This window comes from Bidens hawaiensis, unplaced genomic scaffold, assembly GCF_021521415.1.
Source record: "Bidens hawaiensis isolate Kalapana, Puna unplaced genomic scaffold, B.hawaiensis_p1.1 tig00010770_1, whole genome shotgun sequence".
Taxonomy (NCBI): Eukaryota; Viridiplantae; Streptophyta; class Magnoliopsida; order Asterales; family Asteraceae; genus Bidens; species Bidens hawaiensis.
The window spans coordinates 71,692-89,216 of NW_027491826.1; the positions used below are offsets into that span (position 1 = coordinate 71,692).

At 32.9% G+C, this 17,525-nt stretch overlaps 1 protein-coding gene across 1 annotated transcript; it reads right to left on the reverse strand.

The window, feature by feature from the left end:
- Nucleotides 1-2,603: 2,603 nt before the first annotated feature.
- LOC143536265 (V-type proton ATPase subunit a1-like) lies at nucleotides 2,604-11,663 on the reverse strand. Its single transcript, XM_077030295.1, has 18 exons — nucleotides 11,391-11,663; nucleotides 8,038-8,082; nucleotides 7,101-7,223; nucleotides 6,849-6,956; nucleotides 6,635-6,748; nucleotides 6,389-6,562; nucleotides 6,107-6,244; nucleotides 5,901-6,008; nucleotides 5,682-5,789; nucleotides 5,444-5,592; nucleotides 5,205-5,358; nucleotides 4,568-4,728; nucleotides 4,250-4,456; nucleotides 4,000-4,183; nucleotides 3,703-3,786; nucleotides 3,427-3,620; nucleotides 3,261-3,320; nucleotides 2,604-3,164 (listed from the first exon to the last, which is right to left on the reverse strand). The coding sequence occupies exons 1-18, from the start codon at nucleotides 11,529-11,531 to the stop codon at nucleotides 2,960-2,962; spliced, it is 2,457 nt and encodes an 818-aa protein (XP_076886410.1). The 5' UTR covers nucleotides 11,532-11,663; the 3' UTR covers nucleotides 2,604-2,959.
- Between the last annotated feature and the right edge of the window lie 5,862 nt (nucleotides 11,664-17,525).

Below are 17,525 nucleotides of genomic sequence, written 5' to 3' on the forward strand. Positions count from 1 at the left end.
CACTTATGTTAAATTTGTTAAAAAGGGCCGTGAAATAAGCTTTTCACGGGTTAAAAGAAAACGAACAACATATTAAATTAACAATTAATATGAGTGAGATATAGTTAAATGGATTAAACTATTTCATTTGAGTGATATAGAGTGAAAAAAAGAAAAATAAATGATCTGGTACTTAGATGGAGTTAAAAAGGGTTAAAGCATACACAATTGCCTTATCGTTAGTAAACAAGAACTTCCCATTTTCGACTCTATTGTGGAGCATTTTTGGGGTTGAAAATTTGTAAACATGAGAGAATCAAATATATCAAGAAAAGATACATTAAACTTTAAAAGTAATGCTACAAATAATAAAACATTATTATTGGATTACTTTGAACCCGTTGCCATATAACTAGAAATGTTGTTTTAACTAGTCTTTTTCACTCTTATTCATTAAGATAAGAATTTCTTTTTCATTCTCATATTTTGTGAGTATTTGCTAAATGAAAGTAAGGGAAAGATGATAAAAAGTTTTAATTTAATTGTACGGAAATTATATGAGGAATGAAGTATATAAAGTTTACAAAAGAAACGTAATGTTGTTATAAATTTAATTGAACAAAAATATTCCAATGGGCGTTTAATATTAACAGATTCAAGAGAAGTATGAACCTCATTTGATATGCAAATCACAACCTAATGTTGATTTCAGAATAATTTTCATCTATCAATATAATCGATTAGAATCTAAAACAACACTAGTATAAAATCCAGCTAGCTAAGCACATTAGACGCCTAATTTCTTGCGGAATTGAAACCTAATTATCTATTAAAGACTTCTAAAATTTGATGTAGCGAAGAACACTTGTTAGGGGTATACTCTAATGCCCAACACAAATTAAGATGACATGGCACTTTAATGATGGATTGAATCACTCCCCACTTATGTTAAATTTGTTAAAAAGGGCCATGAATTAAGCTTTTCACGGGTTAAAAGAAAACGAACAAGATATTAAATTAACAATTAATATGGATGAGATAGAGTTAAATGGATTAAACTATTTCCTTTGAGTGATATAGAGTGAAAAAAAAGAAAAATAAATGATCTGGTACTTAGATGGATTTAAAAAGGGTTAAAAGATACACAATTGCCTTATCGTTAGTAAACAAGAACTTTCCATTTTTGACTCAATTGAGGAGCATTTTTGGGGTTGAAAATTAGTAAACATGAGAGAATCAAATATATCAAGAAAAGATACATTAAACTTTAAAAGTAATGCTACAAATAATAAAACATTATTATTGGATTCCTTTGAACCCGTTGTTATATAACTAGAAATGTTGTTTTAACTAGTCTTTTTCACTCTTATTCATTAAGATAAGAATTTCTTTTTTCTTCTCATATTTTGTGAGTATTTGCTAAATGAAAGTAAGGAAAAGATGATAAAAAGTTTTAATTTAATTGTATAGAAATAATATGAGGAATGAAGTTTATAAAGTTTAAAAAAGAAACATAATGTTGTTATAAATGTGATTTTTAATTGAACAAAAATATTCCAATTGGCGTTTAATATTAACAAATTCAAGAGAAGTATGAACCTCGTTTGATATGCAAATCCTATATATCTATCACAAATGAGATTACAACCCATACGCCAACGAGTTATATTAATATTTTAGAATGAATACTTCACTTGATAAAACATTATTATCATTGGATTCCAATGACAGTGTTTCTATAATTAGAAAAGGTGTTTCCACCTGATATTCACTTTAGGGCCGTCATAATGGGCACATTTTTAGTCACGATAAGACATATTTAGTAAAATAGTGCGCTATGCAATTTTATACTTTTTAAAAATAATTAAAATTAAGATGCTAGAGTACATCATTTCTCCTTGGTACATAATTGTATAACTGTCATGCTCAACCCACCAAAGCCAATTGTTAAATGAATCATTTTCATGTTTGATAATTGTGTTATTCGCGTCCTCTCTAACCTGTTATGCATGTTAAGACACGAACTGACATCTCATTCAATATAACAAGATATTGTTTTCTCGTTTTTTATTTTGTGAGTCGCTCATATGAAAGTATGAAAAATATCAAAAAAGTATTATTTAATTTAGTAGAAATCGATATGAGAAATGAGATACAAAAGGTTACAAAGATAACAAAACAGTTAATTATGACTTCTAGCTAAATTATAAAAACAATACGAGAAACATAAATGTTCTAGGTGGCATTTGATTATCGTTAATTTTAAGCAAAGTGAATCATTTATGGTACACAAATCCAAGGTAACTACCATAGTTAAACTCCTATTATTTTAGAAAAGTTCTAATTTGGACCGAAACACACGTAGAACCCAACCGAGTTTTCAGATATACCTCGAACATATCCCTTGAACCGAACCAATTTATAACATTCGGTAACAATTCAGTCACCTATTCATGCTGTCCAAACTTGAACACACTCAAATTCACCTTAATCAAATTTTAGTTCGGTGATTCGACTAACATGGTTTACCCTGTTTAGATAATCAACTTACATTGAACTGTCTCAAACATTTAGAACGGGTTCAAATCTCATAAGAGCGATCAATACAAAAACTCTACAGCATATTAAACCGAATTGTATACCATAGATTCTTTAACATGTATAACTAAATTTTGTACTTGCGTTGTTTATTCCCAAACCGAGACCAGAATGGAAAGATTATATAAGAAGCAAAATCTACAGACACATTGGTTACAACACCTAAATAATATTATATCACCATTTTGTGCAGATACATCTGGGCCGGCTCAATTTCTACAAAACGCTATGTTAATTTAAGCTGCACACGTATAAAACTCAATACACGTCTGATTATAAAAACTATCCAAAACTGTATTTTTAGGTGTGGTGGGTGAAAACCCAATTCTGTCCTTGTCAAGCCCGGAAAAAGTGAGAACTGGTGGAGAAAATTGTGATTATACTAATCTTCATCATCGGCTATTGCTGCAAAGGAGAATGGTTTGAACTTATAACCGTCACCTCCGTAAAACTTGTTTTGAAATTCGACCCAGTGTAGCCTCAATGCATGAAGGAAAGCACTTAATGTCTCCATCATGAGTAATATAAACGCAGTTGCAAATGCGAAGACTGCTAGCCCCACCAACCGAATTAATATGTTTTCATACCTGAAATTCACATTAATATTATCCTCTAATGAGTTAAATTGGTAAATTCAAACAAGTGAATAGTAAAAGTAAAAAAAAGAAGAAACGTTTACTTACCCCCAAGCTAGAAGGAGAACTTTCTCATAGAATACAGTGGACAATTCTGAGTGAGCTAAGCTGTAAATTGTAAAAAAATTTAAAATAACAGTTAAAACAAAGTAAATAAAAAATCATAAATGCTAGATTATTCTTAACTAAGGGTTGTACAATGTAAATGATGTACCTTAAAGCCCATAATCGAAGGTATGAAGCAGTGTTAGAAACTGAACCGAGTACAAACTCAATAGAATGTATCATTTGATGTACAAAAACCTCACTGAAATTAAATTCCTCCACGTGCTGCCTTGCAGAACCAGGCTCGGAATCCGTATCCATCTCAGTTGACCTTAGAATCCCATACGCACGGCCTTGAAATCTCTAAAAATATCAACAATAAAACCATTAGCTTTTCATTCTGATGATATATTAATCTGCAATCAAGATAATACGATCACAGTACCTCAGTATGTTGTTTCCTCAAAATAAAAGGTTTGGGAAAAAGCATCCACGGAACAGCAACAAGAGCTGAAAGCAATAACAGGATCTGCAAAAAATATTTTAATATTAATATTAATATTATTATTATTACTATTATTATTATTTTAATTTTTATTATTATTGTTATTATTATTTTTATTTTTTATTATTGTTATTATTATTTTATTTTTATTTATTTATATTTATTTTTATTATTATTATTAAGTAAATCAGCAGAAATTACCACTTCTAATTCTAAAATATCAATAATAAGTTGTACCTGAAGAGGCCTTTGTCCCCAGAACAGCTCATTTTCACCAAGATCATCAAAAGGACTCAGAAACATATAAATCATGACATGGTAAAGATCGGCTTGAGAACCAGTGCACCACTTAATGATAATTAGAAGTGAAAGATAACCAAACAGGCTGTTTAAGAATATCATTTGTGGCACAAACTGATACCTGACAAAGTTGCACCAGTTAATTAACTAGTGTCGGATATCTACAAATATCAAATAAGATAAATACCTGATATCCAGTGAGTTGTTGAAGAAAATAGAATTGAGGTAGCTTATCATGATTCCAAGGTTCATCTGTGCAACACCGAACAAAATAGACATTTTCATTTTGAGAGAGTTTAAAAAAGGTAGCTCTGAGCGACTCCCTCGCCAACTAGGGTCTACACCGAACGGATATGCATCACGGTATTTGATTAAACCAACTGTATATGCATCACTGTCAATGAAAACATAAAAAAATGGTTTTATCTTTAACAGGATTATGTTGATGCAGGAAAACGTGTTTAATATAAATATACGATATCTGAATATGTAAAGAAAAACATACCTGCATGACTTGTCACGGCATTTATAAGCAGAAGCCCCAAATATGTGATACGGAACAGAAAAGAATTCATTGTATATTAGCCCACAATAGATTGAAAACAGTGACATCAAGAGAAGAACATAACGACCACCAAATAACATCTCCATGAAGCTCCCAAGTTTCTGCCATAAAGAATAATATAAAAACCTAAAAATTGATAATGAATTAATGAACAAACAATAAAGCTAACAAGTGATAAATTGATTCATAGTGGTTTAAAATTTGCTAACTACACGGATTTGTGACAACCCAGAAACAAAACGTTTATGTGGTGGTTCTTTTGCATTTCTGAATGTAAAAAAGAGTACTAATTTTTTAAGTTAATATGTATATACCTATTTGAGAATTTAAATTGATTGCTGCATAAAGTACAAAAATCGTATATACCTAAATTTGAATTCGCAATGATTTCAATAGGGTTGTAAGCGAACTGAACATATAGTGAACCATTCATATAGTGAACCATTTATTCAGTTTGTTAACAAACCTAAATTTTCAAGTTAAAAGCACTATATTCAAATGTTGAAAGAGATTTATAGAAACAAAAATACAATTACTTTGAAGTATAACAATAAATCAGTGTTCTAAGAGAACAAACCTGAGAACTAAGCTTCCCTTCACGAGCTATGAGAATCAAAGCACCAATCAGTAGACATATTCCATGTCCCCAATCCCCAAACATGACCGCAAAAAGAAATGGAAAAGTAATTACGGTATAAACTGCTGGATTTGCTTCCTGATATTTAGCAACACTGCAGTAAACAGAATGTAAATATAATTAATTCCCACATGAAAGAATCACGAATACATATGATCTAAAGGCAAACAGAAGTTTACCCATAGGCGTCAACAATTTCTTGATATGCGTTTGTGAAAGCGTTAGTTCTGAAATATGTTGGAGGTGATTCCACTGCATCCATCACATGAAATATAATCCCGACTTGTGAGTTGCTATCAAATGTTGCTCGTTGCAGCGCCTCTTGAATCTAATGCAAAATATTACATAATTCAACAAACAGATCCCAATCTTTTGACAATAAAATCCAATATTAATATAGAAATGAACATATAATACCTGGGGTTTAGCAAAAATTGGACACCATCCCTCTCCAACTAGACACTTCTTTGTAACATCAAAGTTTAACATATTCAATGTATCAAACACAGCTTTCTCTCTTTTAACCTAGAATATTCATCTCATTATATACAGATGCTAACAAAAGTTTGATGTTATGACAATAATAGATTGATTTGAAATTTGAATATAATAAAACCATATATATGCACACCTTACCATTGTCATCCATATTGTTAAGTGAAATCCAATGGTGTGAAGAGCCGCATTCCTATGACGAATTCCAACATCCAAAGTGGTTTCCAATTCAGAAAGCCGTGACAAAACCTGCAAATAGGTAGGCTCAGAAAAATTATCTTAAAAAGAAACTCATCTATGCATTTGCTGTCTTTTAAAGCATCATCATTATTCATTTGAAAACAAACCTCTTGAGTTATTTGAGTCTGTTTTGTGAAGTCCTCTGGAACAGGGTAACAATTTGCACCAAATGCTTCACAGATCTTTAGTATTTTTGTCCTAGCCTGCTCTCCAGAAAAGAACACTACAAACACAGTTTTCTCAACCTGTAAAGATACATGTAAACCAAATTCATTTAAACTTTTAATATAATCAATGAAGAATGACGGGACTTTAGTAATATAGTGTAAATAACATGTAAGCTAAGAATTGTGTGTGCATGTATTTATTTTTATGAGATGCGAACAAACCATTTCAGATGATACAGCATCCATGATGAGGTCATCAGCAGGGGCCTGATTAAAAAGCAAATTTCCCCTTGTTGCACGAAACAACATTCTCTCAAACAACAATATCTTAGATTTTGGAATAATGCCACATATAAATCTAAGACCAGATGGATTTGATGGTCCAGAATGTGTTGCCTGCGTGATTAACAAACTTTGAGTATCTACGTGATGGCACTCGAGTATGCAAAAAGGCCCAACAAATTTTACCTGCTCGAGTAATGAAGCTGACTCTGGATAATCACTAGGGTACACATTGTCATCTAACTCTATGCCTTCTGTAGTCTCATAACTCTTATTACCTGAGACTAGAAAGACTCCTGCCTGGAGAATATATCATTATATTCAGAAATTATATTTAAGAGACTGGAAATGTTCTAAAAATAAGAAATTAACATAAAAACAAACATGATGCACAATCTACCTTCTGCAGAACCATCTTGAACTCAAGAAACTCATTATATGTTTGCTGTAGTTTTTCACTGTTGGCGTTCATCTCAATAAGTTCATGTTCATGCTCAGCAAGTTGTGTCTGTAATTAAATATAAAAAATAAACAATATTCAGTTCTGGATCAAGTTAAGCTCCTCAAAAGGCTGCTTGTTCCCAAAAACAGCTAAGTGTGAGTTTTTTGTTTAATTTTTATTTTTTCTCAGTGAGCTTGAAAAGGGGCAGACCTCTAATGCTTCCAAGTCGATATCGGGTTGCATTGTAGGAAGAGCAGAAGATAGTAACCCAGCCTTGTTTATCTGATCTTTGAAAAACCGAAGCTTTCTTGACATTTCAGCACATCTTTTTACCTAAAGTCATGGCAATATATGCAAGAAAACATAAATTGATATAATTATCAACCTCACTTTACAGTGGGGATATAAACATATAAATTTAGGTCTACAGTTTGCTGGCAGCATTAGGCCTGTAAACGAACCGAACGAACACGAACAAGGGCATGTTCATGTTCGTTCATTTAACTTTAAACGAACACGAACACAGACACTTATTCGAACACTTATATTGTGTTCGTGTTCATTTATTTAAAAAATGAACAGGTTCGTGTTCGTTTATGTTCGTTTGTTTAAAATCCAAACAAACAGTTCACGAACATAAATGAACATAACTAAACAAAGATAGACAAACATAAATGAACATATATGAACAAATGTAAATGAACACAAACAAACATGAACGAACATATATGGCACACTTGAATGAACAAATATAAATCTGTTAAGTAGATAAATCTTCCAGATAATGTTTAATTATTTGCTATTAATATGTAAATGAACAAATATATTTTGTCCATGTTCGTTCGTTTATTATATAAACAAACTTCCCGCCAAACAGTTCACGGACACTTCACCGAACGTTCGGTTCGTTCACAGGCCTAGGTAGCATTTGATCTATATACTCAATGCATCATAGTGTGGCTGTGAGCCTGTGACACCAAAATAGAATAATGTATCGAAATGATCACATAAGACAAAATCCATATTGTTTGGCTCAAAATAAAACATTAAATAGCAGTATGGCATAATAGAAGCCACTACCAAAAACATAACTCTGCATCAACAAAATAACAACGAAAAGCAAATTATGAATTCGGTATAGTATTACCTGATTAACAAATGTTCTTTGAAATGGGCTTTTATCATCATTTAACTGCCATGAAGAATAAAAGACAGTACATTAGAAAATTTCATGAATTATAAAAGAATAAGAAACAAAGTGACTAAAAGAACTTTGATACTTGGAATTGGTCTTTGATCTTAAGGACTTATATACCACATCAGACAGTCAAAAGAATTGCAACTACTAATTATATAACCCGCCCCAGACTATTTTATCAAGGCATAAAAAATTAAATAGCTATTTTAACTAACAACAATCTCTGTGAAATCAACATAACTCTAATTCATCCCTCTATATCATACTTAATACTTATCATCTCAAAACAGTTTTGTTACTCTAAGGGTGAACTAATTAAAAAAGCGCTAGGATCACAAAACCTTCTAGCACCATATAACTCAATCACCTATGATAATGTTCAGCTTGTAATGTCATATTACCTTACAAAAATAAAGTAAACTCATAAACTACAGCTACATTAATGCTAAATCAGCACTATGCAGTAACAAATCTGAAGATTTACAAACTGCGGAGCATTGACAGACCCAAATTAACAAACTACATACAACAAATTGATAGCAAAACCTAGAGATTCTTTGTAACAAAAGATCATATATACAGAACTACATACAACAAATTGATGGCAAACCTAGAGATTCTCTGTGAAATCACCATCCCTCTATAATAGAGGCTCTATTATTGTCTCGAAAAGTTTTGTTACTCTAAGGATTAACTAATTAAAGAAAGACGAGGATCATAAAACCTTTTAGCACCCTATAACTCAATCACCTATGAGAATGTTCAACTTGTAATGTCACAAGATATAGCAACATTGATGCCAAATCAGCACTACGCAGTAACAATATATGAAGATTTACAAACTGTGGAGTATTCAGTATTGACTAATTCAAATTAACAAACCACATACAACAAATTGATAGGAAAACCTAGGGATTCTCTGAAACAGAATACCATATATACAAAATTTCATCAGAAAGAACAATGTAAAACCTAAATTACTATAACCTGACCTCCCTCTTTAATCAAGGAAAAAACTAACTAGCTCTTTCAAGATCAATCTCTGTCAAATCCTTACCCCTCTATATTATTGTCTTGAAAAGTTTTGTTACTCTAAAAGTGAACTAATTAAAGAATGACTGGATTCATAAAACCTTCTATCACCCTATAACTCAATCATCTATGATCATATTCAACTTGTAATGCCATATTACCTTAAAAGAATCAAGTAAACTCCTAAACTACAGCTACATTAATGCTAAATCAGCACCATGCAGTAACAAAATATGAAGATTTACAAACTGTGGAGTATTCAGTATTGACTAAGGGGGTGTTTGGGATTCCTTATTTTCATCAACTTATAACTTATAAACTTTGTGAAAAGTTAATAAGGTGTTAGGCAAACCATAAGGCCTTATGGATTTAAACTTATGGAGAGGGCAAAATAAGCTGGTTTTGAAAAGTTAGGAATATGTAACTTATTAACTTAATGTGTTTAATTTACCTATTACACCCTTCTAACCCTCAAAACCCATTACACCCCTTTTAAAAAAGAGTGTCATTTTTAGTCATTTTGGTTTTCCCCAACACATAAGCTAACCCAAACATTTTTTCTAAAACCATAGTTATCAAATGCGATAAGCGCTCAAAAGCGTTGAGGCTGGGCCTAGCGCCCAGGCGATAAGCGCAAAAAAAGCGCCCGATTTTTTAAAAAAAGCGCACATTAAAAAAACAAATTTTTTAATTCAATAAGCATTCATTTTAACTGTCAAGAACAACGATTTGATCCAATAACACATTTATCATAATATCCAGATTTCCAAAAATTAAAAAACTAAAACCTAATCACAAATTCGGAATATTTTAATCATTTAGTAACTGAAGTCAAATGATATTTAAATGATATATAATACACATTGGAAGTTTGGGAAAAAATTATGGTGCTTTAATAGTGGATTTTTAGGTACTCCTAGAGAATAGGAACAGGTTGTTTAAATGATATTTAACATGCATGGGAAGTTGGGAACATATTAATGGCGCTTTAAATATCCGAGGCATGCAACTCGCAATTAATGCGCCTGGCGCTTTAAATGCGCTTAAGCGCAAAAAGCGCTCGATTTTAACAACTATGTTTAAAACATCTTTTAAAAAATTCATAAGTTAATAAGTCCTTTAAATAAAAAGTCCTCTTCACTTAAATAAGCAATCCCAAACACGCCCTAATTCAAATCAACAAACTACATACAACAAATTGATAGCAAAACCTAGGTATTCTCTGAAATGGAAGATCATATATGCAAAAGTTCATCAGAACGATTTAAAACCTAAATTACTATAACCCGATCCAGCCTCTTTTATCAAGGCAATAAAACCTAATTAGCTCTTTTAACAACATTCTCTGTCAAATGGCCATTCCTCTATTATTGTCTCAAAAAGTTTTGTTACTCTAAAAATTAATAAATTAAAGAAAGGCTATGATCATATTACCTTCTAGCATCCTATAAGGTAATATGATCATAGCCTTTCTATAACTTAAATAACCTATATGATAATCAACTTGCAATGTCATATTACCTTAAGAACTACAGCAACATTAATGCTAAACTAGCCCTATGCAGTACCAAGACATGCAGTATACAAACTGTGGATAATTGACTTATTCAATTCAACAAACTACACTCAACAAATTGATAGCAAAATCAAGTAATTCTCTGAAACGGTGACGATCATACATACAATAGTTCATCAGAACGGTTTAAAAACCTAAATTTGAATCAGATCTGTTACTCTTAGTAATGACCTAACTAAACAAAAACTGGGATCATAAATCCTTGTAGCACCCTAAAACTCAATCACCTATAATCATATTCAACTTTATAATACCATATTACCTCGAAAGAACCAATTAAATTCAAAAAACTACAGCTACATCAATGCTAACTAGCCCTATGCATCAACAAGACATAAAGTAGACAAACTGTGGATCATTGACTAATTCAATTCACAGACTATTCACAACAAATTGATAGCAAAACCTAGGGATAATGTTCAACTTGTGATGCCATATTACCTTGAAATAATCAAGTATATTTCAAAAATTACAGATACATTAATACTAAACTAGCACTATGCAGTAACAACATATTAAGCTTACAAACAGTGGATCACTGACTAATTCAATTCAACAAACTACACACAGCAAATTGACACCAAACCCTAGGGCTTCTAAATTAAAATCTAATTTCCAACACCAGCAATCAACAACCAATTCACACAATCACATACATAAACAAATAAACTTAGATCAGAGATCGTAATCATACATCACGGAATTGAAGTAAACCGAGTTCACCGAGATACGATACGGCACGGTGAGCCGATTCAACCGGAATGATTAACTGCACGGACGTCATCTTCTCCGATCGCATCAGATCCATTTCAGGCAAATTCTTCAACACTTCCATATTATTATTAGTATTATTATTCGCTAATCTAATTTTATTACTACTAGTAGTTACTTATTATTGGTTTGATTATTGGTATGTTGAAGGCTGGATCTGAAGAAGATCTGGCCTCTGTAAATTCATACAGCGTGCAGTTTGTAGATCCTAAAAATACTAGTATTACAGAGGAATTTTATTATTATTATTATTATTATTATTATTTTATTTATTTATTTTTGTTTTTGTGTTTTATTTTTTGACATTTTGAGGCAAGATGTCAACGGCATCTATACGCTATGTAATATTTGGCTTCCAATTTTTAGGTGAATCAAAGTTTGCACAAGAGGGGCTTTCACTATGGTTAAGTAAAACAAAGTTATTATTTAGAGCAATGTTTTCAGACCTGGTTCGGATATTGACTCAGGCGTCTTACTAGGTCAAAGGTCGGATCAACCCAGGAGGAAGGAAACGTTCTTTTTGCATTTTCTTCTTTTTACATCGACCCGGATACCTCTTTGTTGCTACTACTTTTCATCTACGATTCTGGGTGGTCAAAATAACACAAAACCTATTGGATGAAGGTACAAAACATGCATGGTTGTGTAGTTCCGTCATTGATTCCGATTGTTTTGATTTAAAAAGAATATAAAACATTTTAACTGGTTCACCCGGCAGCTCACTGGGACAGCGTCACCCACAAAACCCGGCCGGGTTATTAGAAAACGGGTCAAAAACCATGACCCTGACCGATACTAGTACCGGGTCCTGGTCAGTCTGGTCAGGCCGTGTTTCAAAGCATTGATTTAGAGCATGTTTGAGATTGATTTTCAAAAAAACTTAGGCCCCGTTTGTTTTTTTTAGAGATTTAAGTCTGAATCTGAATACCACATCTAGATGTTAAGAGGTGGTTCAAATGTCTGAAATCTGAATCATTAAGAGGTGGAGGCTATAGACGAACCTCTAGTCGTCGGAGATGGAGCCTAGTCTCCGGGTTAGAAGTTAATGGAGACCGAAGACAAACGTATGGTTTTTTTGGGTTAAGAGGTTTTCAGACCCACTAAAAGCTCTTACTGGTTCAGATGCTATTAAGACGCTAAACCTCTTAATGCCAGAAAAAAAAACAAACAGCCCCACGTCTGATTACGTCTGATCGAATCAGACGTTTTCCTCTATTCAGAGAAAAGAGACAAAAACAAACAGGGCCTTATTGACTTATTGGCTTTTAAAAAAAGCATTTTGAAAAGCCAGAATTTGTAGCTTTTTGAAAACAACTTTTTAACCCTTTCAATAAGCTAAAATAAGAAAGATATTTTTAATTGTCAAATGCCTTTTTAACTTATTGCTTTTTAAAAAAGTCAATAAGTTGTTTTCAAACTCAATCCCAAATGCTATTTTAATATAAAAAGATAAGTGGAGGGAATCTGACTATTTGTATTGGCCTCACACACTAAAGCCTGTTATCTCGTTAAGTATTGGGTGCCCAAAGAGGCAATTCATGTTTTGGCATATGTATGGAACTAACACATATGTTTGTGTGACATACAAGTTGGAAAAAAAATAGTAGTAATAACAGACATTTCATGCTTTCTATAAACACAATAGTCCAACTTTACAAGTTTATATATGATATCATATTATTATATATTATTATTTTATATACAATTAAGGATTTTGGTGCCGCTAAGTCCAACTGGCCGCTTGGAGACACTGTATTTGTCTTTGACATTTCTTTTAGTTTAGGGTACCGTAACACATATAACAGAAATCGACCGAACGTCATTTTTGTGCTTTTTTGTTTGTTTTAATTCCGATACGGTAATTAACATAGTGAACCGACCGTTTTCATCAACCGAACGTCAATTTTGTGTATTTTTGTTTGTTTTAAATTTTGTACAGTAACAAACATGAAGGAAACGACTGAATTTGCGTAGGCTTTTACCAACATCCGGCTTTACCGACCAAATTCGTGTCGACTTACCGCCTCAATGCTTGGACCCAACAATTCTTGAGTTTTACCACCGCCTGGGTTTTCCGACCAAATAAGCGTAAAATATTTTGGTTTTATTTTTGGTACAATAACGCACGTAACCAAAACTGATTGAATTCGCGTTGACTTGCCAACTCAATGCTAGGGTTTTATCAACCTGTCCGGCGCAACGTGCTAAGTAAAACACTAGTTATTATATAGAATAATAGACAACTTTGGTGCCGCAAGGGCCCTTATTGGGCCACTTGGCGGCACCTTAGTGGTCGAAGGTATTTTGTTCTTTAGTTTTCTTTTTTAGTTCCAGTGTCGTAATGAACATAACGTAAATTGACCGAATATTAGTTTTTTTTAATTCCGGTACCATAACGAACGTGCCATAAACCGACCATGCAACAACTCGGGTTTTCAAACTTATACATTTATCTAACTCGGTTCAATGCTCGGGTTATTTTTATAAATATAATATCGTTAATCGAATTAAATTTATTGTTTTATTAATATTTAATTATCCCGTCTTCTCATTTTCGTAATCATCTTTTGTTCGTCTTTCAGGTGAGTACCACATTCCCATATTTTACTTGTTCTCTATGTTTCGGGGACATATGCGTAAATTGTATTTCTCATATATACTTATACTTAAAACTGCAACTATTGTCTATGTGTTAAAACTGCAACTATTGTCTACTTGTTTATGTGCTTATATGCTTTCGCATTTGGAGAGATCCAACATAATCTCATAATAATATGATCATACGTCAATCGTTATAGCTTTGTGCTTCTCGACATCTCAGTTATACTTGCTCATTTGGTTAATTTGTTATTCTTATATGACTTGTTGCAAATACTTATTTTCTATATGAACATTTAAACAGGTTTGTTGCTCACTCATCCTTGTGTTGACAAAACCATTCTATTTTCAGCGCATATGCAGGTTATCGTTTGATGTGAAGTAACTGAAGTACAAGATCACTCAAGGATTTATGCTAGAAGAAAACTTAATGAGACATATTGTTATTGATTGATATATGTACTTCGTTTATTTGGATTTTGTATGGATGTTGTTATTTGGAACTTTATTTAATAGATACCGAAACTTTTATAATGAATGATAGTAACCTTGAGAGCTATGACAATCAGTTCACGCCCCGACATTTCCGCCGTAGGTTGGGGTGTGACAGACCAAATTCGCGTAGGCTCACCACATATTATTGTAGTTCTTGTACTGTAACGAAACAGACTGAATGTCAAATTCGTTTCTTTTTTTTAGTTCCGGTACCGTAACAAATGTGACGCAAACCGACCGAATTTGCGTAGACTTGCCGCCTCAACGCTCGAGCTTTACCAACATCCAAGTTTTACCGATCGTCAACCGACGTCACCCAATTGGTCCACCTCAACTTTTATATAACTTTTTGTTTATTTTGTTTAATTCTGATACCATAACACACATAGCCAAAATCAACTGAATTCGCGTCGACTTATCGTCTCAACGCACAGTCCAACGACGTTTGGGTTTTTACCACTGCTAGGGTTTCACTGACCAACAGCGTTTGGGTTTTTACCACTGCTAGGGTTTCACTGATATGCCCCGACACAACACGCTGAGTGAAACACTAGTTACTACAAAACACAATTACCCGCGCGCGATGCAACATGTCAATACTAAAGAAACATTAATAGTAATGTATTGCCCACATAAACTCCAATTTCCAAATATCACCTTCAGTTGTCTAACATGATTAGAGTACCGGCGCAAGACGGCATCGTTTATATATGTTTGTTGCACAACACAGTCTCCCTTGTATTAAACAAAATAAATTGTAGTAGCAAAGAGTATATCAAAAAATAATTATAGCTACTAAATTGCATTATAATTTTACTTTTAACGTCTAAAATGAAGGCGAGGCGGCAAGGAGTTATGCCCCCACCTCACCACTACACTTGGTTTAAGAGCATTAGTAAAGTTGTACCTTCACAAACCACTACATTAGACTTCAAATTTTTCTTAAAAAACACGCAATTTCTTTAAGAACACCAAAATTTCACAAACTCATTAAAATATTAATAAAATTATATATTTAATGTGGATGTATATATTTGTTGTGAGAAAATGAGAGAGACGACCCCACCCTCACCGTCGGCTACACAGTCTATCAGACCTTGGCTTCATGTACGAGACTCCACAATGCAACAAAGGTTTTTGGCTTGGGTTTGTGTAGTGCTGATGCGTTGTGGATGCTCTAAGATATTTTTTTTTGCCCGTTGTTCTTAATTGATACAAGCACGTATTCTAAATATGTTTAAGTCAGGGGTGTATACAAAGCAAGCCTGTATTGACTAGGATCGAGCTCAACTCGTTTTGACTGCGAATCGAGCACTTTTCTTAAAACTTGAGCTCGGCTCATTAGTCATTTTTCAAGCATGATCTCACATTGGGCTCAGCTCATTTATTATTTATTAATAAATTTATATGCATTCTTAAGTATATTTATAATTCGAGAAAAATCTTAAACGGACCTAAACAAAGCTCGAGCTCGTTTGCAGTTGCTTAAGCGAGTAAAATGCCCCTTCGAGCTCGGTTGTGTAATGTGATATTAATACATATAAGTTTAAAATAGTTGTAAAAAATAATAATAATCAAATAAACTAAGCTCGTTAAGGCTCGACCAACCTAAACGATCTTCCCATACAAGACTCGAGCTTGGGCTCGATTACTATATGAGCTTTATTTGGCCCAATACCAACTCGAGGTTGATAAGACTCGGCTCGTTTCGAGGCTTTTATTGATTCGATTTCAAGTAGCTCGCTAGCGGCTCTGCTCGTTTACGTCTCTACTTAAAATGTTAATCCATAAATAGACTTTTCACTTAAGTGCTTAGTGTGTTAAGTATTATACTTTAAAAAAGGTTTAAGTGCAAAATAATAATAATAATTTTTATGCTTTGAACGATCATAATAGCATACTCTATAAATCATTAAAATCATTAACTTATATATTTGAAATACTTAATACAAACATACTCTAGAAATCATTAAAAACAGTAACTTATATATTTGTAAAGTTATCTACATCGTGACTTGGTTTTGTATAAAAACAATTAAAATCAGTTTAGTGTGTTTTAAAACTAGCTTGAGTTAAGTATTTGTACCTTTACCTAGGATTATATGTATCTTCTATTTTGTTATCCCTTTGAGTAGTGCTATTAAATCTATTAATGGTATCAACATTAGATTATGAAAGTAGTCAACTCATGGCTTAAGGAACAAGAATGTCTTCTTGTACTTTACTTTGGTTTGAAATCAACCTCCACATACATAGCCACATAGGGGAAGAGAAACCAAACAAGTTGCTAGCACCCAAGTTACAAGCAACACTAAAAATACATTAACAACCCTTAATAAAAAGATACTCCGTATTAAACAACCAGACTACATAACCCTTTACTACCAAAGGAACCAAAAAAAGGATCTCCTATAGAGCACATGCACCTCTAGGTTCTTGCTCTAACCGAGAGAACCTCTAGCATCAATAATCCAGACAACATCACTCGAACCTACAAACATCTTTCATCGATGTCTCACCTATTAGTGCAACCATTTAAGCACATGCATGAAAATTGCATATTCATTATGTTGTATTTACTACCGTTTTAACAGTTAGAATATGAAATTGAGCGTATAACGTCTCCTTTATTCAATTAAAATCACCAAGTACAACTGAGTGTTCACAAACATCACAAGTGGAACAAGTGGTGGCCCTCAATAGCAGGTCCAAGTGTCTAACCTTATCACCAGCTAAAACATGAATGTACAAGCATACAACTCATACGAGCTCATCTAATCTAATATTACTATACTTGTATCTGAACCAACTACACAAATGAAAAATGGTTGTATGGGTCTGACTTAGAATAGACATTGGTTTTGCTCGTCTTGATATTCTTCATCATCGTCATTGACCTTGAATTATAAAATGTTATCTCGCTATTATTAGGTTTCAGTGCCGGCTCGTATGAGGAATAAACCAA

What these genes read in the sequence shown, in the direction of transcription:
- LOC143536265 (XM_077030295.1), bottom strand. Translation starts at nt 11,531, where the DNA reads ATGGAAGTGTTGAAGAATTTGCCTGAAATGGATCTGATGCGATCGGAG. An exon ending in AAGGGAAGCTTAGTTCTCAG is followed by an intron (nt 4,729 to 5,204) that starts GTTTGTTCTCTT and finishes TCTTTATGGCAG; the next exon opens with AAACTTGGGAGCTTCATGGA. An exon ending in AACAACTCACTGGATATCAG is followed by an intron (nt 4,184 to 4,249) that starts GTATTTATCTTA and finishes CAACTTTGTCAG; the next exon opens with GTATCAGTTTGTGCCACAAA.